The following is a 25,716-nucleotide window of genomic DNA, read 5'->3' as shown; positions in this document are numbered from 1 at the left end:
AAATGTATCTTCATAAGTGCCTGTGATAAGGTGTACATGAATAAAACTTTTTAAATTTTAAATTTCGAATTTTTGTACTGTAATCGCTTATTGTTGTAATCCTTAGGTTGATGGACACAACAACCTGTGGCATAAGTGCCAAGCCTTATGTACCTAGAAACGGTGTCATCACGATCTTGAAACAGGAGTGGAGCATTGCGACTATACTGCTTGGTGGGAGAAATTTGTGGAAAATTAAAATTAAGCTTAATTTGCTTTACTCCTCGAAAAGCAGGGGAACTTATCAAGTATTCATTGGAAAGTCAACATCTCCTGAGGATGCTCCGGTTTCGGAGCGAAACGTGCTTAGAGAGTACATTGCCGAAAATCTGTTTGGTGTGGAGTATAAGGATTGAAATCATAATTAACACCACACAGATTCTCCTGCTTTTCGCGGAGTATAGCAAATGAAGCTTAATTTTCATAATATATCATGGGTTTCCGCAAAGTAACGCTTCTATCCAATAGGCAGAAATATGCATGACGGTAGTACTTCCCCTGACGAGTTCTACCACAAACTAAAAATGAAACGTTTCTCAGTTCTGTGCGTTGGGAGCGTGACGGCAACCAGCTAGAGTGGGAGGGCAGTGCCAGTGGCGAGGGCGCTTTGAGAATAGCTCGAGTGGAAGCGGCCAGCGCTGGCGCCTACACGTGCAGTGCCATCGGGCCGCACGGGGAAATAGCGAGGCGGGAGCTACAGCTCATTGTTAGCAGTGAGTATACTTCACTATCTTCATTCAATAGCCTTAGGGTAACACTAAAACCACCTTGGCTACCAAGGGGGTATTTTTTTAAGAAGATTTCCGCCACCGTCAACAAAAAAAAAAGTGTTACATGTCGAAAATGACTCACTGAGATATCTCGCGTTAGGAGTTATACTCGCTACTCGATAAAATACTTGTATTCAGCTTGCATTTGCTTGCAGTCTTATTACTTCAAACTTTAATTGTCAGGAATTGGAATCATATTTATTGGATTTAATTATAAAACACTTAATGAAAACGGTGATAGCGCATTGAGTAGGAGCTCGACTTCCCTTTCGGCGGGCCGAGTTCGAATCCCAGCACGCACTTCCATCTCTATTAAGTTACCTGCGTTTTAAATAATTAAAAATATCACTTGCATCGACGGTGAAGGAAAACATCGTGAGGAAACCTGCATGCCTGAGAGTTCTACATAATGTTCTCAAAGGTATGTGGAGTCCATCAATCCGCACTGGACGCCAGCGTAGTGGACTACGGCCTTAACCCCTTCTCATTGTGGGAGGAGACCCGTGCGCTGTAGTGGGCTGATAATTGGTGAATATGATGATGACGATGAATGAATCAGATACAAAGATTTGACTTATTCACAGATCCTCCGGAAATTGAGCCCTTTTCATTTTCGGCGAACTTGCAAGAAGGCAAGCGGGCACAAGTCAGCTGTAGTGTCGCGTCGGGGGACATGCCCGTCAGATTCGCGTGGTTGAAGGACAACGCACCGATACCCGCTGATCTTCAGGTTAGTTAACATCTTAAGAAGGTGCTGCATAAGGAACTGCTTTACATTTAAAAGACAGTAATAAACTTTGGTGGCGGTTTTTTAAAACCGATTTTTGCAGTCTCCTGTAAGTTTATCGTTAGTGATGAGAATTTTTGGGAGTTGATAGATTGGTAAATAAAAATATATTGTTTATTGCTACACAACTAATATTGTAAGCCACTATAAAGTAAAAAAAAGACTATCTATCTTGAAACAACCTACCCCAGATAGATATATTAGAAATAGCGACTCAAAAAAAGTTTTTCTTGTTTTATCAAAACTCAGTCCTCAGCCTACATTGACACGTCTTGACTTCGTCACCATTGATGAAAAATGTATAAATAATAATAATAATAACAATAATAAATAGTTTTATTAACCACAGTAAATTACAACATACAAATAAGGAGAAAAGAAAAAAAAATACAATAATTGAGGAGTAATTTGCGTCACCTTCTCGGCTCTGTGCCACAATACCATGGCAGTAAGTACCTGTGAGGGAATTCTGCAACGCTGATACTCAGTAGGGACCCAAATTAAATAAATATTCAAGGAAACACCGCAGTTTTTCCACTGGGTCCTCTTGAAACGCAGTTTTTTCAGTGTATTAAAACTGTAAATAAAAGTACCCAAAATGGACCATCGATTATAATTCTAACGTCAGCTTCGTAACTACCGTATTAAGACTTAAGCCACTACTCAATAGGTAGAAGAGCGGGGCGCGGATTTTTTCAGCAACCTCGTATTTAAAGAGGTTTTCGCCCGCCACAGCGGGCTTTACACCTGCGTGGCCTCTAACAACGCCGCCAAAGTTAACTATACCGCAGAACTGGTTGTGAAAGGTAACCACGGCAACCACTTAAGCACCGTACAGCAACCTAGAAGCACGCTTGCACCGCACAACGTGTCACGGAGCGATGGTTTCATTGTTTTCTAGAAGGTTGTCGATCACTTCAGCACGCCATTTTGCACCACCCACCCGCTTTTATGCACAGTGCCTTTAGAATAGGTTATCAAGTTAACTAATTTCACTTCAGCGTTAACGTAAATCTGTCATTTGACGCAAGCGAGCCTACCATTTGATAGATTACCGTGACTGCACGTTTTTGGGTTTGAAAACTTATACTAAAGGCACATTTTATGTACAACTTAATTTTGATTCAGTGACATGTGTTTGAGTAACGTGTTTCACGAAATCTTCTATAGATGTTGTAAAATGAACACGAAATTTTGTGTGGACTTTACATTCATTAAACCTTGCAAAATGTTATTAAAATCTGACATAATTTATAATTTAGCTGAGTTAATGTTTCATCATAAAGTTGAGACTTTTATATAGATCTACAACAACAACATTTTATATTTCGGCCAAAGTTTAGAAGATTCTGTTTATTTTAACCTGAATTTCCCTCAAGGGTTCTATTATAGGAAGTGTTCGTCGGCGAAAATCAATCAAAAGTTATAAAAGTAATCGAACACTTGTGGGAAAATTTGTAGAATATCAAATTCCAACTTTTAAAAGGCCTTTACATTCGTTCAGTGTAAACGGTTCAGTAATGGTTCATTGATTTACATCGAACCCTAATTAAACCCTCCTAAATAAACAGCATCCCTTCGTTATATCAAATGTAATTTCGTTTTTTGTTCTGCTCTACAAATCTGGATTACAGATGGCTTTAAGGAAAGGGTAATTTCTCTACAGCAGTACTTTTTATATTATTAAGTGATTATAATAAAATCATTACCTCTAGATATAATAAATGAACGTCACTATTTGACCAATGACCTAATTTCTAATAAAAATTGTCCTTCAACTGAAATCTTACTGAAAAAAAAGGTGTGTTTACTTATGTACACGCGTTAAAAGTTATACTTCTTTGGCGTAACAAGATAAAAATCTTTTCAAACATTTTATCTTATTCCTTACTCTACGTTTGTAGAGGAAACGACACTAACAATAGAAAAAAGGTATTTAATACACTGAAATTTATACTATAACGCATCATCTAGTTATCTCATTACCGGACCACTAAGTTTCACTGGACATTAAAATTTGAGATTTTTGTACAATTGAATCAATTAAATCACCGTTATGAGCCCGCAGACTTTGACAATTGAAAGTGTACACTGTCAAACCTTATAGCTAACTTCAGGGTGTCAGTTTTTTGTGACAGTATGCATGCGCATCTTAAAAAGAGAGCTGGAGAGAGACTATGTATTCCCCTCTCACTCGGTTTCGCAACTACCTTCATCCTGTTAAAATCGTGTAACCATGTGCGCGCACATTTCGTTATATCGCATAATTTCACTCCCATGATTTTTACCTATCGCCGCTAAAGAAGTATAACTTCAAAAATTGGAAGACGTGTAGTAGTAATAGAGCTTTTTGTGACAGAGGTCGTCGAATGAAGTACTACCGCCATTCTTATTTCTGCCGCTAAGCAGCATTGTTGTGTTCCGGTCTCAAAGGCGTGGGGGCAGGTGTAATTCCAGGTACATGTGGCTTAACACCTACGCCTCAGATTGAAGACGTGTTCCTTGCATACCCAGCGAAGTGTTGTTCTGTTTATAGGCGATACTTTGTCCACTTACCATTAGGTGGGTCATCTGTTAGAAATGTGAGGTTCGGTGTCATCAAAATACGCACTTAACTGTGTTTAGGTTAAAGTTTAATTATATTATAGCTGCCGGACTGAGTAAGTATATAGCATACATTTTCGATGAGTCTAAATGTAGAAACAGCACCTGGCTTATATTGATACTACGATAATGATAAATCATAAACGACGATTTAAGATCGATAATTGATTTGTATATTGTAAAATCAGCTAAAAGCTGCGTGTACAATGTTTGTCTTGTATTGCATGCTGCAGTATCCCCTAAGTGGATACAAGAGCCCTCGGACGCATCGGTACTTGCGGGGGAACCCCTCGCGTTACATTGTCATACCACCGGGTCGCCTACACCCCATACAACTTGGATGAAGCAAAGAGGTTGGTCGATCTATCGCATCTAGTTCTTTATTTAGTACTTTACAAATTATGTAAAGCCAACATCTCCTGAGGATGCTCCGGTTTCGAGCGTAACGTCCGTAGAGGGTACATTGCCGAAGATCTATTTGGTGTGGAATATAAAGATTGAAGAAATTATAAATTACACCATACAGATTCTCCTGCTTTTCTTATAGCAAATTAAGCTTAATTTTCTCGGATTTCTACAAAGCACCGCCTGCTTCTGTCCAATACTGTATAAAAAACTAGCGACTTTGCACGGGTGCAATGTTTGCAAGTGTTTTTATAATTCGAATTAGTTTTTCGGGAGTTTGAATGTCTTTTTAAATCTCTGATATCCTCTATGGTTTTCATTTTAATAAATTTGCTGTAAAGGTCAATTTTGAGCCTCATAAAACGCGCAACGTAAGATACGTTGTATTTAATTGGATAAGGAATAATACTGTATTGTATAAAACAGTTTTGTAAATAACCCATATTTTCTGTGTGTGTGGTTATCCTTTGGCTATAAACATATACCATTGCGAACGTTTTTGTAGACCATTTGAAAGTGTAAAAATACTGTTTAACCGTATTTGGCTCCACCTCGTAGGATTTCGACAGTGTTTGCAATTTAAGCGCAAAAAATGTGTTTGTTTATGACATCACATTAGAAAACTTTAAAATAAATATATTTTGCATGTATTATACATATAAACCTTCCTCTTGAATGACTCCATCTATTGAAAAAAACCGCGTTGAAATCCGTTGTGTAGTTTTAAACATCTACGCTCATGTAGGAACAGACAGACAGCGGGAAGCGACTTTGTTTTACACTATGTTTGTAGTGATAGTGATAACAGCAAACGCATTGTTGAGCTACCTTTTTTAAATTTCTAATTGAGAGTGTGTACACTCACAGCGTACTGTGTCAACGGCTTTGGTTGTAGACAAAAATCAGTAATAAAAACATATTATATAGTATTTTTTAAATTCTTAAAATATCAAAATTAACCAGTAAAACCGTACTCGCAATTACGGTATTAATATTCGGTAGAGATCATTGTATTCTCTCTGGCGAGAATATTATACCTTATCAAGTATAGCGGAGAGCTATCAAGTCAGAAATATATTCAAGATAACATATATTTTGTTTGCTATAGAGAACCCCGTAGGTGGATTGTATTTTACCTAATATTATAATTGTGAAAGTGCCTGTCCTTACTTTACGCTCTAAATAAGCAACTGATCAACTTCATTTTTGGCATAATATACTTAGTTGAGAAGTTGAGAGTTACTACGAGAACATAAGCTACTTATTCTTCCAGGAAAACAAATGCTTCCCACGAGAATTGGAAAAAACTGTAATAATACAACGGGAAGTACAAATATACTAGTCTGTTGTTGCCAGAGTTAAATAATAAACAAATTCAAAAAAATTCAAAATTCAAAATTCATTTATTTCACTTAGGCCTAATATAAGCACTTTTGAAACGGAAAGCAGATTCTACCGAGAAGAGCCGGCAAGAAACTAAGTAGTTGCTCTTTTCCAACATCAACATTTACAATCATTTTGCTATCTTGCGGGAGATGAGAGCGAGAGTAAAATGGAAGCAGCCAGCCTGCTTCCATTCTACCTTGTCATTGAGGAATTCATCAAATGTATAGTAACCTCGCTGTACTAGATGCGTTTTTACACATTTTTTAAATGTATGCATTGGTAGGTCAAGAATTTCCTTAGGAATCATGTTGTAAAAGCGTATACTCAACCCCACAAAGGAGTTCTGCACCTTTCGCAGACGATATGCAGATATCACTAATTTATGACCGTTTCTGGTAAGTCGATTGTTAATTTCAGCTTTTGATTTATAAAGAGTAATATTTTGCCTCACAAAGACTATATTATTATAAATGTATTGCGAAGCTACTGTAAGAATACCTATTTGTTTAAATTTTTCACGAAGCGATTCGCGTGATCCAAGTTTATATATTGATCGTACGGCTCTTTTCTGTAGTATAAATATACTTTCAATATCTGCAGCTTTTCCCCACATCAAGATCCCATAGGTCATAATACTGTGAAAGTATGCGAAATAAACAAGCCTAGCTGTTTCAACATCGGTAAGCTGTCTAATTTTCCTGATTGCATATGCAGCTGAGCTGAGTTTACTCGCTAGGCTTTCTATATGGGTACCCCACTGTAGTTTACAATCTAAGGTCACTCCTAGAAAAACAGTGGAGTTTTCTATTTTTAAATTAAAATAAAAACATGTTATGCGTGGGATTAAAACTAACTTAAGTTCAAAAATCAAGTTGTTTGGATTCAGAGTTAGAGCGGGCTGCTGGACAAACAAACAAGTTTCCAGATTTATATTATTAGTAAGAAAGTAAGGATGTTGTTAAAATCTCATTTCAAAATACAAAGCAGCTGAAGAGTTTATCGTCAGTTAATATATGTCGTATTGTTCCAGCCGGTTCTGCATCAGACTTCGTTCCCATAGTGAACCTAGGAGGAAGGTTTCAGTTCCTGTCGAACGGTACTCTCGGGATCGAGGCAGCTCTTGCCTATGACGAGGGCTACTACATGTGCAAAGCTGAGAACGGAGTCGGCACTCCACTCTCTAAGAATATTTTTGTAGCAATTAATGGTAAGTTCAGAAATAAGAATTGATTTCTCATGATGAATAACTGAAAAGGAAGCATCCAGCACTAATGTGAATGTTTACTGAAATTTTTAATGATTCCTTCTTCTAAATAGGAAACAACTGGTTAGTAGATGAGATATCAATAAGCCTATTCTTGGAGAGTTCAAGGTAACTTCTTAAACTAAGCGATCATAACGTGCGGCCAGAATTTTCTTCTATTAAATAAATACACAATTTTTATTATTTTCTTTGGACAATACGAATGACGCTGTAGATATGTCCCATAATCTGATTTGGAATTGAGGATGAATGGTCGTTCTTAAAAAAAAAAAGTGGCATACAGTTGCCAGAGTCACTACAAACAGACATGCTTTACGTTTCAAAAATGTATATCTACTTTTTTTTTAATTTTGTCAATTCTCACGGGATGACGTTTTATAATACCAAGAGTAAGTAGTCAAACTTTCCACTATAGAGGCCTTTTTATTACGTGACGTCGTTCGGCAGAGCCGGCGCGGTTTGAAGTGACGTCGCACAACGTGTCCGCGAGGCGCGAGGCGGGCGCGACGCTGGTGTGCGAGGCGCGAGGTGACGCTCCTCTCCGCCTTTCCTGGTCACGAGACAACGCACCGCTAGATCTTTCTACCTATAGGTATCGTTAAATGCTAATTTAGTTAATTAGAAACGAAGAAACAAAACTTTTAATTGGGAATACACAAAAATTCAAAATTAAATTAAAAAAAAACTTAAAGTCTTCACAACCTTCCGACCAAACTGCCAAAATGGCACTGGCAAAGAAATAATTTCACGAAATAATTCCGTGTTGCAGGTTAAGTATATCAGAAGCAAAGACTGATAGTGGTTTAAGGTCGCAGCTGTACATCAGCCGCACCGACCGCCAGGACTCCGGCGTGTACAAGTGCCAGGCGGTCAACGCGTACGGCCACAGCGACCATTATATTTATCTCTCCGTCCAAGGTGCGAAATCTTACTAACGAGTGCTTTAAGTATCAATTTCAACATATAACAGGTCCTAAGTGCATGGGATTCACATCCTAAGTTCATTTGATTGTTTTATGCACTTCGAGTTAGGTATATCTTCCAATGTTACAAAAAATCTGAAACTATGCAAACTATAAAATGAAGAGAATTTTGAATTGAGTTGAAAAAGGAAAAGGTATTAAATACGAGTACTCCGGGTAAGGATCTCGTGAGTACCCGGGGGAACCGAGTTTGATGCACGCACCTCAGACTTTTATTTGAGTAAATTTTAAATAATTAAATATGATAGTGAAAATATTGTTAAGAAATCTGCAATTCTGAGAGTTCTGCATAATGGTCTCAGAGGCGTGTGAGGTCTACCAAACTCCTCATCGCCAACGTAGACTACGACCTCTGCCCTGATAAAATAGGGTGCTAGAGTCAATACAAGCAGAAAAACTTGAAGTTTCAAAACTGCATATATAGGGCCTAATTGAAATAAACAAATTTTGATTTTTTTGATTTTTGATTTTGAATTTGAGTTTGATGATAAATTAAGAGATTTTCAAGTGTATATATATATATTCACAGAAAAGCCGGAAACGCCTCAATCTCTGTCCGTAACCGAAATCCAGTCGCGCGCAGTGCGGCTGTCGTGGAGTCTGCGCTTCGACGGCAACTCGCCGCTGCTGGGCTACACGCTGCAGTACACGGCGCTGTCAGCGCAGGGCGCCATCCGCGTGTCGCACTGGGACGGTGCCACCACCATCAACGTGTCACTGCACGGGACCCATTCCCATTCACACGTCACGTAAGTTGAATGCCTAAAATAGATTGCTTCAATCTCTGTCCCTAGGTTTGTGACGTTATCACGATAAATCGATGAATGGCGGCTGCACGCACGAAAAAGCATTGTCACGTTCCGCCTGAGCTCAGCGTGCAAGCGAGAGGGCAGAAAAAGCGATAGAGAGGCACGATCGGCATAAGCATTTGGCTTGTGCCGCATCTATCGTTAACGTAATCACGTAAAATTATCGTCCATACACGATAGCCCTCGTGATGGTAAGCGGAAAATAATCACCTTTAAAAAGAGCAGCAGCGTACGGCATGCAAGAATAAAGTCTTGCTAAGTGCCGCGCTATGTTCAATAACCTGAAGCGCAGTACTCATATGTCTGTAATAACACCGGAAACTACACCCTTCAGACCAAAACGTTCTGCTTGGAGCCAGAAATATTCATGGTTGTAGTAATAGCCCGGACGAGCTCTGTCACAAAAAGATCCACTATTATAATACTTCACTTAAGAGAAGGCTATATTCTTACAAAAAAACAAGTTGAAAAAGTAAATTTACAAAAAATGTGTTGATTCTTTCCAGTTAGAATTCTAACTTATCCAAAAAAGTTTCATTACATTTCCGATAGAAATTTAAGTAAGTATACTTTGTACACTAATTATTTATATAGATTATTAGCACCAGCGGTGGACCCACGTATTTTTTTTTTTACTTTGCAGGCTTACCAAGAAAGGTGATATCCACTACGAAGCCCTACTAAGCAGCCTACGCCCACACACAGCATACATGATACGCATAGCTGCCGTCAATCAAATTGATCACAGTGCGTTCACTGAAGCTGTAGTCGTCAAGACACAAGAGGAAGGTATTCATAAAACATTAATAAACTATCCCAAAACATAAGAGTAATCAAACGAGTAAGAGACGAAGTATTGCCCTGGGTTTATCTCTATTGTTGAAAATAAATTTAATGCCTCCTAGGAACGTAAAGTGTTCTGGAACTTTATACTGAAAAGAGCGTTAAGTCTTACAAGAGTCATAAGGTATTCTTATTCCAAATCTTAGAACCCTACTTCATGACACTATTATATGGCCAGTGGCGAAACATTACACTTTTTCATCTTCAAAGTTTGCCAAAATATAATTGAGAACAAAAATCCTAAAACATCTAGAATGAATAATTTCCCAAGTTTTATAAGTTTCCCAAGTTTTATAAATTTTATAATCTTTATCCTCGAACTTCCAGCACCATCAGAAGCTCCAAGCGGCGTATCAGTATCAGCAGGTGCGGCAGGAGAACTGCACGTATCTTGGCGCTCACCTCCACGGGACGCATGGCATGGTGAACTACTAGGATACTCCGTGTCTTGCGCGGAGCTAGGTCCGGACGCTGTGACACTCCCCAATTCAACTAGGTAAAACATTCATGCATAACCATGAGGGATACTTACTTTTACTTTCAATATCTTTTCACTTAACTTTAGAAAAGTATTTTTTTATGCACTAATAATTGACGGACGAAGTAGAGAGTACACGTGATGGTAAGTTCAAGCTCATACAAGGCTCAAAAGAGAGCCACATTACGCAAGGCATACAAGGAACTCGTCCTGCAATGCGCTACCCTGTGTCCGTCAACCTGAGACGTAGGTGTTAAGCCTCTGTAATAACACCGGCAACCACGTCCTACAGACCGAAACACAATATTGCAACAATGCTGCTTAGCAGCTGAAATGAGCATGGTGATAGTAATTCTCCCTAACTCATATCTTCTTTAGCGATAAATAATTCTTCATGCTTCTCGAATTATTTTATTATAGACCACAAACCAAACCCGGTTCTTTCTACGATACCTTACCATTTCAATTTTCACGTAATATACGTATAGTCTGCTAAGTTAAATGAGTATTCTTAGTTAAAGTTCTATTCTGTTTATTACTTGCAGAACTCTAACAGTTAACGGCTGGTCAGCAAGCGAGTTAACCTTATCAGCGTTGAAGAAGTTTACGCGATACGAGGTGCGAGTGAGAGCATTCAATGGAGTCGCGGCCGGACCTCCTTCTGCTCCCGTCACTGCCACGACCTTAGAAGGAGGTGAGAACATGTTATTTATGAATTTCATATGAGAATATCTATTTTATCCCAGGAAAAAAATCAGTTTCAACGGTATTTGTAAAAAACCATAAGAAACGTAGACGAAGCATGCTGGAAAAAGCATGTAATATATATTTTGCACTTGTTGACGATTTCATCTGATAAAAAAATCGTTGAACACAATATGAGTAGGAGTAAGCTAAAACGCAATATTTTCATAAACCTACATAAAAAGTCTAGCCTTTAGTCTGGAATCTTGCAGACACTAACCATACATCAATTTTACTTATAATGATTTCAGTTTTCAACCAGTGTATGGGTATTATTCTGAGCCATATTTGAAACGATAACATTGTAGTTTAATGCCCTGGTATCTTCAGTTCCAGAAGCGGCTCCAACTAGAGTGACGTGCTCTGCTCTATCATCATCGAGTATCAAGGTATCGTGGGCACCTCCACCGCCGGCCTTCCGCAACGGCATCATACAGGGCTACAAAATCATCTACGCACCACTATCTACTAGCCATGGTAATTATTTACTATAACTATGGATAATAATGAACTGTACTACATCAAAAATTGTTAGATAAAATATTTCTCGTCCTCAAATCTTTAACTTCACTAATCTAGAAAAATTTGTTGTCTCTAGACTTTCTCGCCACCTTCGGTTCTGTAACTTGTCTGATTGTTGCCAATCCTTGGCGGCATGTCATCAGCTCAATAATTTGCGATATAGGTATATCTACAACAATTGCTGTAAATTTGTGCATTTTGTAGGAAGACAACCGCATGGGAAGCTACCCACTGAGTCGTATAAAAAATTTCATAGTTTCTCTAGCTCCCCAAATTATGTTTAAGTATCATGATAGCCCGATAGGTGCGAGGGGGTTCCCTTTTCCAGGAAAAGAATGCGAACCTCGGCACGCACCCGTTTGTTGAGAGTTAAGTGCATTTCAAGCAATTAAATATCACTTTATGGTCATGGGAAACATCGTAATACGTGCCAGTTCTCCATAAGCGGATTAATCAATCCGCACACTTGGCTTGGCATGTACAATCTTCCAAATTGCTTTCACATTTGACAGCGGAGGGTGCGGAAATAAAGCGCGTGTCGACGACGGAGACGTATCTGCACACGCTGCACAAGTACAGCAACTACTCGCTGCAAGTGGTCGCCTACACCGCCGCGGGGGACGGCAAGCGCAGCGCGCCCACCTACTGCATGACCGAGGAAGATGGTATGTCTAAAGCGAAGGCCACACCGTGGTGCCCAATCTGTTTTTAGCGGCGTCCAATGACAAGCCCGAAGTATATAGATTATAGAATCACAAATTACATTACAATTTCCTAAAGTACTAAGCTAAAAGTCACAATTTCCCAAGGTTTATAAAATAGAGTATTTCTAAGTTGGAAAAAAAAATAAAAATACGTACGAGTATTAACTACTTACTTGTCTAACGCTCATGTTCCGCTTCAACCAAAAATCGTTGGGAGCTCTGGTTTCTGAATTTGTAAACGATTGTTTATACCAAGGATACATTATCCAGTTAGGTGGAATCGATTAGCTATAATAGCGTGAACGCAGCTTTGGTTGACACCCAACGAGGTGTGCGAACACAGTCCAGCGGCTCCCAGCGATTCGCTGGGAACCGCTTACAGCTTTAGAAATGGTAATTATGCCTTACTTTTAGAGCAATTTAATCTATTAAATGAACTTTGGACAAAAAATATCAGGAGACGTAATTACTTCATGGTTGCATAACATCAGCTACATATTATTGATACAAACGTTATAAGTTATTATTTCAAAAGCTGTATCTATATTATATTTGCAGTGCCATCAGCTCCAGAAAAGATAAAAGCGCTGCCGTATTCCAGCGACTCAGTGCTCGTGAGCTGGCTGCCTCCCGTACACCCCAACGGTGTCATATCGCACTACACCGTTTACTATCGCGAAGCGGGGCGGTGAGTCGTCAACTTTTTCATCTTCTTAGTTACTTTTTCAGTTTTTAAGATCAATTATTGATAAAAAATCGTCTGAACTAATTAGTTGATAATTTAACTTTGGGGTTGAAATCTTTAGTTTAACATTTTTGTGACAGGTTAGGTAAACATTTAAGCTTCACTGTGTCTGCTGATAAGAACCCTGAAATAGAGCTGATGTTCCAAGTGAGAAATCTCATGGAAAACCAGCTCTACGAGTTCTGGGCATCTGCTACCACGGGTTCTGGTGAAGGAGAATCGACGCCTGTGGTAGGACAAGGACCGAGCGCAAGGAGTAAGCTTGTGATATATATCCTTAATTATTTATTTATATCTTGTTGGAAAGCTTAGCTGTTGACAGGTTTAACTTAAGTTTAGCTGGAGATTATTTATGTTCTGGGAATTGAGAATATTGTACTGTGCAGGTGTTCTATGTTTGGGTAGAGGGTCTCAACCCTGTATAAAAAATGTAATTATGTTAAAACTCTTTGCCTGAGTTCTATCCTTCTTGAGATTTTTATTAGTAGTGATTGATAAAAGAGAGCACGTTTACCTTAATGTCCTCTCTTTGTTCTCCCTGGACCATAGTTAAAATATTGAGACTTGCGACTATTGTTTAATTAGTAGGTACAAATATAATTAAAACTACGAGATAGCTATATTAAGGTTAATATAATATCCAATTTGATAAACATGTTCACTGTCAAAATAAATTAGCTCTGTTTTCACTGATCACATTTCCCTAGTAACCCTGCGAGTGATAAAGAATATAAAGTTTTGAATATCAGGAATCTAGAACCTTGTTTTTTTGACTACCAGTACCAGCTCGCATCGCCTCGTTCGGCGGCGAGCGGCGCGTGGGCGCGGGGCGCGGCGCGCTGCTGGCGTGCGCGGCGGTGGGCGCGCCCGCTCCCCGCACGCGCTGGACGCACGCGCGCGCGCCCGTCACGCACCACCGGTACTACCAGGTCACCAGATCCGGCCACCTGCATATACGAGGTACTCAGTGTGTTCACGCTATAGGCATGTTAACTCATTTCAAAAACACTGCCCAATGATGTTCGGAAGTATCTACTATATCCAAAAAATATCTTAATTTCGCACAAAATAAAGGTTTTGTTGATATCAGTTGACAGTTTTTAACTACTTGCACAATTTTATCTTAATTGCAGAAGTAAACGAGCAATCATCTGGCAACTTCTCGTGCACAGCCACAAACAGCATCGGCGAGGACTCCATTGTTTACGTGGTTAAAGCAGTGCTACCACCCGGGGCACCAGCCTTATCCCTTCAGTACACAACTGCTACTAGTATCAAGCTACACTGGAGCCTTCCCACTTCTGATACTGACCAGCCTGTTCTTGGTAAGGACGTAGTAATTATAAGTATGGCATGGCTTTTAAACTGTTTAAAACTATAAAACACAGACCTCAAAAAAATAATATCATATTTCACTTCCACATCAACTAATCAACGTTTAGAACCATTTGACGCACCAGTCAAGGTACCATTCAACCGGACATACTTACTAATAGGCATTTATCTGAAACCCTTTGAACGCATACTGTATTATACGCTTACGTGCCAGTCAAATTCTTTGAGTATCTTGAAAAGTCTTGCAGGAGTAGTATGTACAATCAAATTAATGTTTTTCGTTGAATCTAGGATACATCCTGCAGTACAAACAAGCATCCGAAACAGAGTGGCACAGCATCGAACTATCGCCAGAACAGACTTCCTACACCATGGACATGTTGAAATGTGGCACAACATACAACGCGAAGATTCAGGCTCAAAATAAGATATCCCTAGGACCGCCCAGCGAAATACTCACTGCTACTACTAGAGGCGGACGTGAGTAACATAAGATTGTACCCTCTTATTGTGTGATCGGAATAATTTCCCAGAAACACTCGTTCATCCGTTGCGCAGAGCAAAACCCGTTTTATATCTTCACAGATCACAGATCTTTTTGAGAAGTTTTCGACGGCTACTTATCTGACCTAATTGATGTTCACACCAGTCTTCCTGTGTTCTTTAGGGATATTTGCTCTTCGCAAAATTATATCTCTCATGGCCAAATAAAACTTTAGACGCAGAATATAATGAGCAGTGGGAAAACAATGATTTGAGGTCTGAAATAGCTTACAATACATCGTCCGCGCAAATTGTTATTTTGACTTTGACCGTATGCAATTTTTGAGGTTTCCTCTTTGTAAACCAAGGAACTCAAAAAGGCTTGAATTCGTTGTTCTATCCCCATGTTCATGAAATTTTAATTAATTATCTATCGTTGAGAAATTGAGGTTCAATTTACCTTTATGAAAACGAAGAAAACTTACCGATTTTGTAAGTTTTCTTCGTGATGACTCTACCAGGTTTCCTTTTTTTATAGTAGGCAAGTATTAGTTGTCGGTGCGTGCAGATGGCTCACCTGATGGCAACTGACAAACTTGTAAACTGAGCAATATTTCGCAGGGCGTCCAAGGAACGTGTCCTACAAATTGTCGCCCTGTGTCCATAAAACTGAGGCGTAGCTTTATGTGCATTTAATTACACCGGCAATCACGTTCTAAATTTATTGTCTTCTCAGGTCCCAAAGCGCCAAAACCAGAAGAACACGTCCATACGAATGCTACTGCAATCAAAATTAACCTGTACGCTTGGCGCGACGCTGGCTGCCCGATACTTGGATTCCGTGTTGCCTACCGGCGAGCTGGTGACGACCATTGGATACAGGTTGGCTTTTGCCTTTATTATTTATTCAGGCACAGGATTTTACAATTTATGTTATTTATACGTACGAGTATATTAACGACTCTGCTGAGTCTTAGAGACCGACAACTTAGTATGGTTGTTTGCCCAACGTAGGCAAAGGCCCTCCTTTCCACTTTTTTCTGTTTATAGCTTTCCTAGTCCATGTTTCCCCTGATATTGCTTTTATTTCGTCTTCCCACTTGGAAACTGTCTACCTTCGTTTCCTTTTCCTATTTTTTCCACCATCCATTCCATGATTTTTTTTTATTCTAGTTGCAACATCTTCTATTTTCGAATGTTTTCAGATGGTTTTGTTACATACTCGGTCCGATTTATTAATGTTCAGCATGCTCCTCTCCATTGCTGTCTGATATCATATGACATAACAAATATATATATTGTTATTTTATCTGTCGGTTTTCTACAGGCCGGAGCTGGTCTGAGTGCAGCGAGGCACGTGGTCGGCGCATTAGCCCCGGGCGCTTGGTACGAAGTGGCCGTGGAAGCGTGGAGCGACGCCGGCGTTGAACGAGTCACGCTCCTAGCTGACACCCATACCCTTGCTGGAGGTACTTGTGTAAATCTTTAAGTGATATGCTAGTGTTTCCTGCCACGTATAACTTGAGTACCTTCAAGGCGAGAGTGAATTTGGGTTTTCAAGGTAAGCGCTTTACAACTTTGGCATTATCGTTGCTTTTCATCAAGCGTATATTATCAGTAATTAAAAAAAAATGTTTAGTTTAAATCAGGACTACCTTTAATACGCAATCCAATCTTCGATACGCGAAGCAAGCCTTTGATATAGAACTCAGAAAGAGGTGCAATTCACATCTGACATGGTCCAGTTAGTTATAGGTATCAACCGCATACCCATAACGGTGTATACGCGGCATCCTACGGGTGTAAAGCGGTAACAGTGCGAGCATGGTTCCAGTTTTCGCCTGAACAAAATATTCTGCCTGGCACGGTGTTGTAACTTGTCACCTTATATATTATCAAAATTAAGCTTAACATCTGCTTCTATCCAATACTTGTCACCTTTATGTTTATGTCCTCATTTCAGGACGTATTCCTCCTCTACGCGTAGTGCCGCCTCCCTCTGGGGGTGCGCGCACGGGGGCTATGCGGACTGCACTCGTTTGGTGCGCAGCCAGTGCTCTTGTGATCGTGGGCGCGTTGGCCGCCATTTTGTGTGTACTGCACGCTAAGCGGAAGTGAGTTTTACAAAGAAAGAAAAGTTTTACTTACACATTGCGCCACACGATCACAATTTCAACGACGCCACTTATGTGCACAACCTGAAGAAAGTGATTCCAGCTCAGCATTGTACTGCATGCACCATGCAATAGATTAATAAAAAACGGATTGTATGGTTTTATGAAACCACGGTAAAAGTGAAACTTTTTTCACATTATAGACATTTAACTAAAAGTTTTCGGAATAATATTCCATTCGCTTCATCAAGCTTAATTTTATACTTGGAAAATGGGAATGATAACTTATATTTTTATTGAACTCTGTGTTTTAGAGTAAGACATACATGATACCTACCTAACAATTATTTAGATGATATACACATATTAAAAAACAGAAAACAATATTTTATAACCATTAAGTCATTTTGATCCGTTTTTCAATTATTTTCAATCATTCTATTAATAAATTAAAATAACACCAAAAAAGCAGCAATAAATCTAAGACTATTACTATCTAGCTGTAGTTTAAAGCTGCAATAAAGCTCCCGATCTAAATATTTGAAACAAATCTTAGGCGACAATAGCCTATTGGTTAGGATTTTAGTCTACCGACCGAGTTCGATGCCCAAGTCACGATATCGTTAAGAAGGCATTGGTGCAATAATATGAAAAATTCATCAGAGCAGTCGTAGCAAATATAGCAATCAAGTTCTTGGAGACTATCTTTTATCTGGATTGCAAAAGCCGAGGCTGCACCTGTAAACATAACATATTTAACGAATGTTGTTCTTCCAGGTTCTTTTGCTTATCTAACGACCACTACTTGCGGGACAACCGCAAGCTTAGCGAAAGCAACGAAGCCGAAAGGGAGAAGCTCCGAGAGGGACACAAACTGTACTCCTCCTCATCCATCAACGGCAATGAGAAATCCAACGATGATTCTTCAGGTAAGAATAGTAAATTAGTAATATACCTAATCGCCATAATATTCGCCATATTATCTGGACGTGACTGTAGCGTTTTGATTTTTTCTTGGTCATTTTGTGGATCCTTAAAAAGTTTAATAAATATTTTAATTATTAGAAAATACGAAATTAAAATATATATAAATAATAAATGTTGCCAGCGCTCAATATTATAAAAACCATTAATGCAAGATTAAACGGACCGGTTGCAATCAGATGGCATCAAGCAAATGCAATGTTTGCACCAAATAAACAATTTAGAGTTATCTACGTACATATATCCTTTCTCATAATATAAATGCCAAAAATTCTGAGAGCTTTTTGGTTTGTCCTTCCATCGCAAAACAACAGATCGACGTTGTTTTTTGCATATAAATAGTTTATGGGTGTCATAGTGTCTCTTTTTTTGTTAGGTAGGATTAAGGATCTTAGAACTATATTACCAATAATACTTTCTACGTACAACGGAAGGTTCCGGCCGACCAAGTGCGGAGACAAGCCCAGAGAAAGAAGAAGAATATAGATAATAATTATCACCCCTAAAAGGATTAAGGATCTTAGGACTATATTACAAATAATACTTATCGCACTCCTAATATTAAGCCTAACTATAATTTTAAAAGAGTGATTGTAAGTTTTTTCTTCTTTCTTGCAACAACTTTCGTAGGGAACTGTATAGCATTAGAAGGGAAGTAGGCATGCATTACACGTTCGTAATGCACGCGAAGAGAACTATACAATCTAGTTAAACACATTAGTACCCATTAGCTACCATGCATACTTAATTAATGCAGTATGTTTAAGTCGTAACCTTGATGATTCCGTTATCGATAACGGCCTTGTGCGCGCGCACCTAGCGCAGATCCCTTGTCCGATTATGATTTATGGCCGAGTCTGCAGTGATATACTATAGTTTGGGTGGTGGGTGGGTGATACACTACTATAGTGTGGTATATTAAGTATCATTCAAGCTTTAGTAAGTTATATTTTGTTTTAGCGGAGCTGTACGAGATCAGTCCGTATGCGACGTTCGGCGGCGGTGCGGCGGCGCACTCGCTGCAATTCCGTACGCTGGCGCGCCGCGACGACGACGCTGCGCCACCTCACCGCAGGCGAAGACGCGCTTGCGATCATTATAGATACGGTTCGCAGCTTTTATATATTATCATACTTTTTTAAGGTTTTTTTAGGTAGGCAGTTGTAAATAGAATCTTTTGTTTCTGGTAGTTTAGTTCTTATAGTTACTTTATTTCTAATAATATTATCCAGTTACTAATATTTATACGGGTTTTATAATATGGCTTATAAGCCATTATATGGTTATATAGCCACAGAAGTGAAAAAAAATTAACAGTACAGAAAATATGCTGTATGAACCAAAATATGATTTTTGTTTCAATATTTTTTGTCTTGGCTCCCACTTTTTTTTAGTGATATTGACATTTCCTCTCAAACTGAGCTCGCACCTTTTTGCAACAAGGACTATAATTTTTTTTTGGAATTGGAATTGAATTGTTTGTCAAATTTCGGTTTCTTTACAGATGAGTCAAGCCTCTCAAAGTGTTCAACAGTGGAAGCGCGACACAGGCTACGCGCCGCTCCCGCCCCCGCCCCCACGCCCGCCCCCGCACCACACTGGCGGGAGCGGTCAGACTCCGATGACTACAGTGATAGTGCTGCCAACACAACTACCAAAGGTACGTGATATACTGATCAGTAACGTGCTGGCCACAAGACGCGCAACCTGACTGGTGACTAGCATCAAACAGGGCAGCGACGACCGGAGATGCACCTACCCATTATTTTATTATGCGACGGGACCGCGCGATGCGGTTTGTCCCGTGGCCAGAAGTAAGCCTTGTATTGAAATACATCAGAGAGGTGGTATGGAAGGCGAATGCATCTCCATTTGTGAGAATGAAGAAGTTAAAAGAAAAAATAATCAAAAAGCTTTCAATCAGCGGAAGCTACAGGATGCAGCTACATAAACAAAAGGAAAACTGGCTATGATGAGAAGAAACGGAACTTGAGCAGAAGCCATACATCTGACCAACTCCACACTTTTTTTGCAGAGATATCTGGAACAGCTTTACATAAAGAAGACTTTTTTATTTTACTAAACTGTTTCGTGTGATTTTATTATTTCATTTGCTGTACTGAAATCAATAAACGGACTTTCGAACTTTTTAAATCAGCTAGAATTTCCAGAGACAGATAAAGAACAAACCAATTCTAAACTTAAAAAATTACTGTGGTCAAAAACCATGATTTATTAACTAAAATTATGCGCTGTCAGGTTCAGGCGGCTCCGGTGGCGGCAGTGCGTACGGCAGTGGGCGGCGCACCGCCAGCAGGTAGACCAGGTACCTCCCTGCCCCCCAACACCCGCCACCGTCATCCCGCACAACTGCACCACCGCCACCACCCACATGCACCACTCATCACCACCACCAGTCATCACCACAACAAACACATTCACATTAAGTAACATAGAGTTCAAACTTAACTGACCTAGTCAGGAAGAAGTGGGAAGTAATCTAGATTTTAAACTGTTTGAATAATCACTAGCAGCATGACCCGCTTACTCGTTTGCTCGCATTATATCACAATGTGTAATAAAAAATCAATTCATAGTAAAAAAAAACTAATTTTTATTTTTGTTATGTCATATTAATGGCCAACATACAATAATATTATTTATTTAGCTACTTTGAGAGAAGTAAAGCAGAGTTATACGAAAAGTGCCGTCGAAAAATGTTATTAAATAGTTACGTTATTTACATTAAGTTGAATTTTGTAGGATAAAAAGTTATTGGGCAGAACATCACAATTTAATAATACAAGAGACATAAATACCTTGTATTATTTAATTTTTTTTTCACTTAATCGCTATTATTCTACAGCGGAGGTCAAAACGGGAGCGATGGGCTTTCGGGAGTATTTGCACCAGTGCCTCCTGATATATCCTCGCTAATAGACAAGTAAGTTACAAAAGAAAACAATATAAGGTTTTTTTTGTGAAACAATAATGCTTCGGGTTAGATCGATTGTATGCATAGCGATACGTTGCCACAAATTATTGTTAAAGAAGTAAGTTAGGTGTGTAAAAAAATTGAGCCATTTAAACGATTGTCACAAGGATTTAATGTATTTTTGAAGTTATAAAAAGAGAGAGTAAATTTTTACGATGCGCGCGCACACCGGACACGAAAAACCTCCACCCTAAAGTTTGCTATAGTCAACAATTCCGTTTTTCAATAAAAGGTTTGACACTGTACACTTTGAATTGTTAAAGTCTGCGGGCTCATTCCGGTGATTTAATTGATTCAATTGTATAAACAAAAATCTTAAATATTAATGATGAAACTTTGTTTTCCAATAGTGAGATACGAGTATATCTTTCAATGTATTAAATACCTATTTCTATTGTTAGAGTTTTATTTTTTCTACAAACGCAGAATAAAGCGAAAGATAACATTTTTGAAAAGATTTTTATCTTGTTACGCCAAAGAGGTATAACTTCTAACACGTGTACAAGTGTACACACATATATTTTTTTTTATTTCTTTGTTTATACATAGAAGAATGTTTGATGTTTGACTACCAGATTTTCTAAGAAATGAAAATAATATGCTTTTTTTACACGGAATATAAATTTAACACTTACCAAAACTAAAATTTGTGAATTTTTTTTCAAATTTCTTATGACTCAATTCTTTTAATTGCTCAAATGCTTAATGTAATGGTAATTAGTGTTGACGCACCAACAGTCGCTTGGTGCGCATTAAATATATCATGTTATAAATACTGAAACTGTTCCAGATACCAACAAAGAAAAGAACAAGAACGTCGGGAATGCACAATCCACGTCTAACATTCCATGGTCCATTGTAGATTTTATATATTTAGTCTAAAAATAACTCAACTGAACCGTTCAACGCAACCTCACCTATTTTACATAGATTTTGTTACGAAATAAGCTTTTATGCGTAAATTAAAATCATTTCATCAAAAATATTTTATTACATATCACGACAAAATTAGTTCTTGGCAATTATTTTTGAAAATCCAAAAACCTACACTTCATGAATTTTGGATAATCTGAAAAAACTGTAAACGAGATAAATATAATATAAAATAACAAAAACTGCCCTTTTGTATAATATTTTGTGAGGCAGCTCCTCAAAAGTAATTAATAAAACAGCTAATGTACGTGGATAAGCTTTTTTATTTTCATAAATTAATGTATGTTGTGTTGTATGTAAAACCACAATAAGGCTACCAAGTAAAGCCTCGTTCATATAAAAAAACTAAAAAACGACTTCAAACCCTAGACAAGGATTACAACTTTGTGATTTAGTCGTTCTCACGAAACCCAATAGCTAAGTGTTAAGAAATATTTGTTACTTACATAGAGAATATTTACCTAAATAATGTGATTTATTTAACCGCTGTTACAGACAGTTTTAACATAATAGTATTAAAATGAATGGGTTTGTAAATATTAGAATTGTAAGTAGAAAACTTCGTTTGCTGTAATTTAAGCGCCGAATAGAAATCACTACATACATTTATCTGGTATGTAGATGGGGGATAATATGGGTTCTCTAAGCATGCGAAAGAAAAATATACTTTTTAATTACTGTTTTTTTTCTTTTTATAGAGCGCAGATTTTACAAGAGAAATTGTAATGTCATGAAATGGTACTAAATTGTTGCTTATATGTGAAAAGGCATAGATCGATAACTTGGCTTTAGGTCTGTCTATGGCAATTTACCTAACATTTTTATTACCTATATTTTTATAATTACAACTTTAAAACTATATGATACTTAAATTAAATTATTAAACCAGCTTATCTTCACATACTACAGTATTGTAATCTTAACAAAAAACTGTTAACAACGTGAAGGTACCTAATAAAAAGTAGCCGACTTAGTAGTAATATTCGGAACAGATAGCCTAAAATCCTCCCCAAAGTAAGGAAGTGACCGACGCCAATATCTTTACTTCAGGCTGGTACTGATAAGTTTTAAATTAAAAAAAAAGAATATTTGGCCCAAAACGGAATGCCCTATATTCCAAAGAGGAGTAGGTAGCAATTAATAAAAATAGAAAACCAAGAATTTCTGTTATTGTGTTTCAAGCCAAGTTTTTGAAATAAAAGTTAATGCCGTTTTTACTTCTAGCTCAATTAAATAGTGTTCATAAACAAGTCAATAACAATAAACTATTAATAATAATTGTACTACTTACTACATTTGTAGTTACTTTTGGACAACATTTTTACAATAATTTATTGACTCGCTTGTTAAATGGCTATTATGTAAGAATACAGTGTAATGAATACTGTATTAAAAAACTCAAAACTAAATATATACTTGTGCATTGATAAGTATCATTAATTAAGAACTTGCCGGCAGCTTCGGTTTTTGCACACTGATTTTAGCTCACTTTTATCATAAATAGTCTTACGATCGGTAAGACTATTTTGGCTTCTGTTACTATTTATCTAGTCTGCATTACTCATACATGATTAAAAATAAATTGTCTACTTCTGTTAAAAAGTTTTTTTATCAAACGTTTATTTTAAATCTTTCATGTTTAGAACTCCTAAGTGAACTTTGAATTATAATTGAAGTTTTTTTTACCTTCTTATTATAAAAAATAATAAAAACCTAAGTAAGCAAATTGTATTACGTGAATTGAAAAACATCGTTATGTGCGCAATATATTGAAATTTTACATAGAATGTCACTCGGCAGAATAAATGTGTAAGCCTGAAGGAAATGTGATAAAATATGAAATCATACTCTCTCTGGGCTTTCTGTAAAAATATATAAATGTATCAGTTACCTACCTACTTTAATTCATGAAGATAACAAATCAGAAAATGATAAACAATGATTACTCAAAATCATATTTAAAAAAAACATTAAAAAAAATACTCAATGTCACAAAAAGTTGGCTAAGAAGTTGACTCAGGCAGACAGGAAAACCCCGCTTTTTAAAACTGCATCAAAAAGTATTGAAATCAAAATATTGTATTAAAGTCAAATGAGGAGCAAACTTATTTACTGTATTTTTTAAGAAAAGCCGAGTGACATTGGTGCTAATTCAGCTGTATAAAGAATATCTTAGGACTAAATTGCCTGGTCTGATTAATTGAATAAATATGAATACACTAATGCTATCCTTTTCACGATTTTCTTTTTGGACAAGGATAGTCAGTTGTAAGACTTGATAATTTTTTCATTAGAAATTGCTGAAGGTACATCTGAATTAGCTCCATTACTAAAGTATAAGTTAAAATAATTGTAAGTTAAACTTAAAACGGCTGTTCCAAACCGCAAAAGATACATATCATTATAATAGACTGCTAATAATAAGCGATTCGTAATTCTTTTACTGTATTGTTGGTTATAGTTGATTAGCCTTTAATTATACACTATTGTATAAAAATCTTTCTATATACATGTTGTGTAATAATAAAATTATTAATTTAATAATAATAGGCAGAATGATGGAAATAAAAACTGTGTGTCGTAAATATGTATTTATTTATTTAAAACCCAAAGATTCCACAGGACGTACGGATCGGCAGAGAGACTGCAAACGAATCCTAGATGGGTACCGTCGTTCGTCATAATGCAGCGCCCTAAAGAAATGTTCAAATCGATTCATCAAATATAAAAGGGCCACTGATATATTTTTAAGGAAATTAAAATCGCAAATTATAAAATAAATCAGTGCCATCTTTTTGAATCCACCTACACTACCAAAGCCTACAAATTAACTAAGTTGTATTTTCGTCACTAAGGTATTCGACTTTGGTACTTGCTTTACAAAAATACTTAGCCAAATGTGACAACACGATAGTAACATATTATATCATTGGTGAGATATCGCTGTGTGCAGCCTAATGTAATACAAAGTCATCTCGTGCAAGTGCCGCCTTTTACCGTTTTAAGTCAGTACCACTAAGTCAGTTTGTTTAATGAGCAGTGATAGGAAAAGGTAGAGCATATTAACCCGAAACGTCCACTGCTACACACAGCTCATTTGTTGAAGTTCTTAAATCCACGAACGCGGGCCGATTGTTTCCAGTAGCTCCTAGCGACTAGCTTGCTGTCTGTCTACCTCGTTGGAAGTCAACCAACGCTGCATTTACCGGTGCATGATTGCTATTCCAGCATCTTGAGAAACCAACGTTCAACGGTCTCCGAGTTATGTCCCTGCCCATTTCCACTTCAGATTCGCGACTCGTTGAGTTATGTCGGCTAATCTCGATTCATCAAAAGATTTGCTCAATCCTGATTTTATCACGTGAAACTACTGACTCAAAACAAAGCTTCTAATAAGATCCATAGTTTATAGGGCCATAATTAATTACTGACATCACGCACTGTTAGAAGGCTATAAAAAATATATATATATATATCAGACTTGAAGTGCTAACTGCTAACGAGGTGGTGCTCGTACCCACAGTCTTAGTACAAAACATATTAATAACGCTCTAAATACAATAATTATATTTAAGAATTATAGGTGTTTCACAGCATAGATTAATAACAAAAATCCAAATAAAAGTATTTTTAAAATTATATCGTAATGGTCGGAATTGTTTCTTTAAAGTTCTATTTTCTGAAGTTGACTCATTGGCGGACGAAGTCACGAGGGTTCGCTAGTCTTAATAATTTTGAACGACATTAATTATTAGATACTTTGAAACACTGATAGTAATTATTAGGTAT

The 25,716-nt window shown here is 37.6% G+C and overlaps 1 protein-coding gene across 1 annotated transcript in view; it reads left to right on the top strand.

Annotated features, from left to right (window-relative positions):
- Window positions 1-22,107, top strand: part of LOC120630986 (Down syndrome cell adhesion molecule-like protein Dscam2) — a 155,240-nt gene extending 133,133 nt beyond the window's left edge. Inside the window, exons 11-37 of the mRNA XM_039900372.1 lie at window positions 580-752; window positions 1,394-1,539; window positions 2,267-2,402; window positions 4,434-4,553; window positions 7,022-7,198; window positions 7,703-7,847; window positions 8,025-8,173; window positions 8,768-8,987; window positions 9,691-9,836; window positions 10,218-10,386; window positions 10,914-11,062; window positions 11,443-11,589; window positions 12,147-12,299; window positions 12,897-13,026; window positions 13,164-13,339; window positions 13,864-14,043; window positions 14,217-14,408; window positions 14,710-14,898; window positions 15,638-15,783; window positions 16,229-16,370; window positions 16,865-17,015; window positions 17,793-17,944; window positions 18,960-19,106; window positions 19,504-19,659; window positions 20,259-20,316; window positions 20,866-20,943; window positions 21,785-22,107. Coding sequence (XP_039756306.1) covers window positions 580-752; window positions 1,394-1,539; window positions 2,267-2,402; window positions 4,434-4,553; window positions 7,022-7,198; window positions 7,703-7,847; window positions 8,025-8,173; window positions 8,768-8,987; window positions 9,691-9,836; window positions 10,218-10,386; window positions 10,914-11,062; window positions 11,443-11,589; window positions 12,147-12,299; window positions 12,897-13,026; window positions 13,164-13,339; window positions 13,864-14,043; window positions 14,217-14,408; window positions 14,710-14,898; window positions 15,638-15,783; window positions 16,229-16,370; window positions 16,865-17,015; window positions 17,793-17,944; window positions 18,960-19,106; window positions 19,504-19,659; window positions 20,259-20,316; window positions 20,866-20,943; window positions 21,785-21,836 — 3,979 coding nt within the window. The 3' untranslated portion in view covers window positions 21,837-22,107. The remainder of the gene's footprint in view (window positions 1-579; window positions 753-1,393; window positions 1,540-2,266; window positions 2,403-4,433; window positions 4,554-7,021; window positions 7,199-7,702; window positions 7,848-8,024; window positions 8,174-8,767; window positions 8,988-9,690; window positions 9,837-10,217; window positions 10,387-10,913; window positions 11,063-11,442; window positions 11,590-12,146; window positions 12,300-12,896; window positions 13,027-13,163; window positions 13,340-13,863; window positions 14,044-14,216; window positions 14,409-14,709; window positions 14,899-15,637; window positions 15,784-16,228; window positions 16,371-16,864; window positions 17,016-17,792; window positions 17,945-18,959; window positions 19,107-19,503; window positions 19,660-20,258; window positions 20,317-20,865; window positions 20,944-21,784) is intronic.
- The last annotated feature ends 3,609 nt before the right edge of the window (window positions 22,108-25,716 follow it).

This window comes from Pararge aegeria, chromosome 2 (genome assembly GCF_905163445.1).
Source record: "Pararge aegeria chromosome 2, ilParAegt1.1, whole genome shotgun sequence".
NCBI classification, from domain to species: Eukaryota; Metazoa; Arthropoda; class Insecta; order Lepidoptera; family Nymphalidae; genus Pararge; species Pararge aegeria.
Note: the sequence above shows the minus strand (reverse complement) of the source record. Positions and strands in the feature narration are given on the sequence as shown.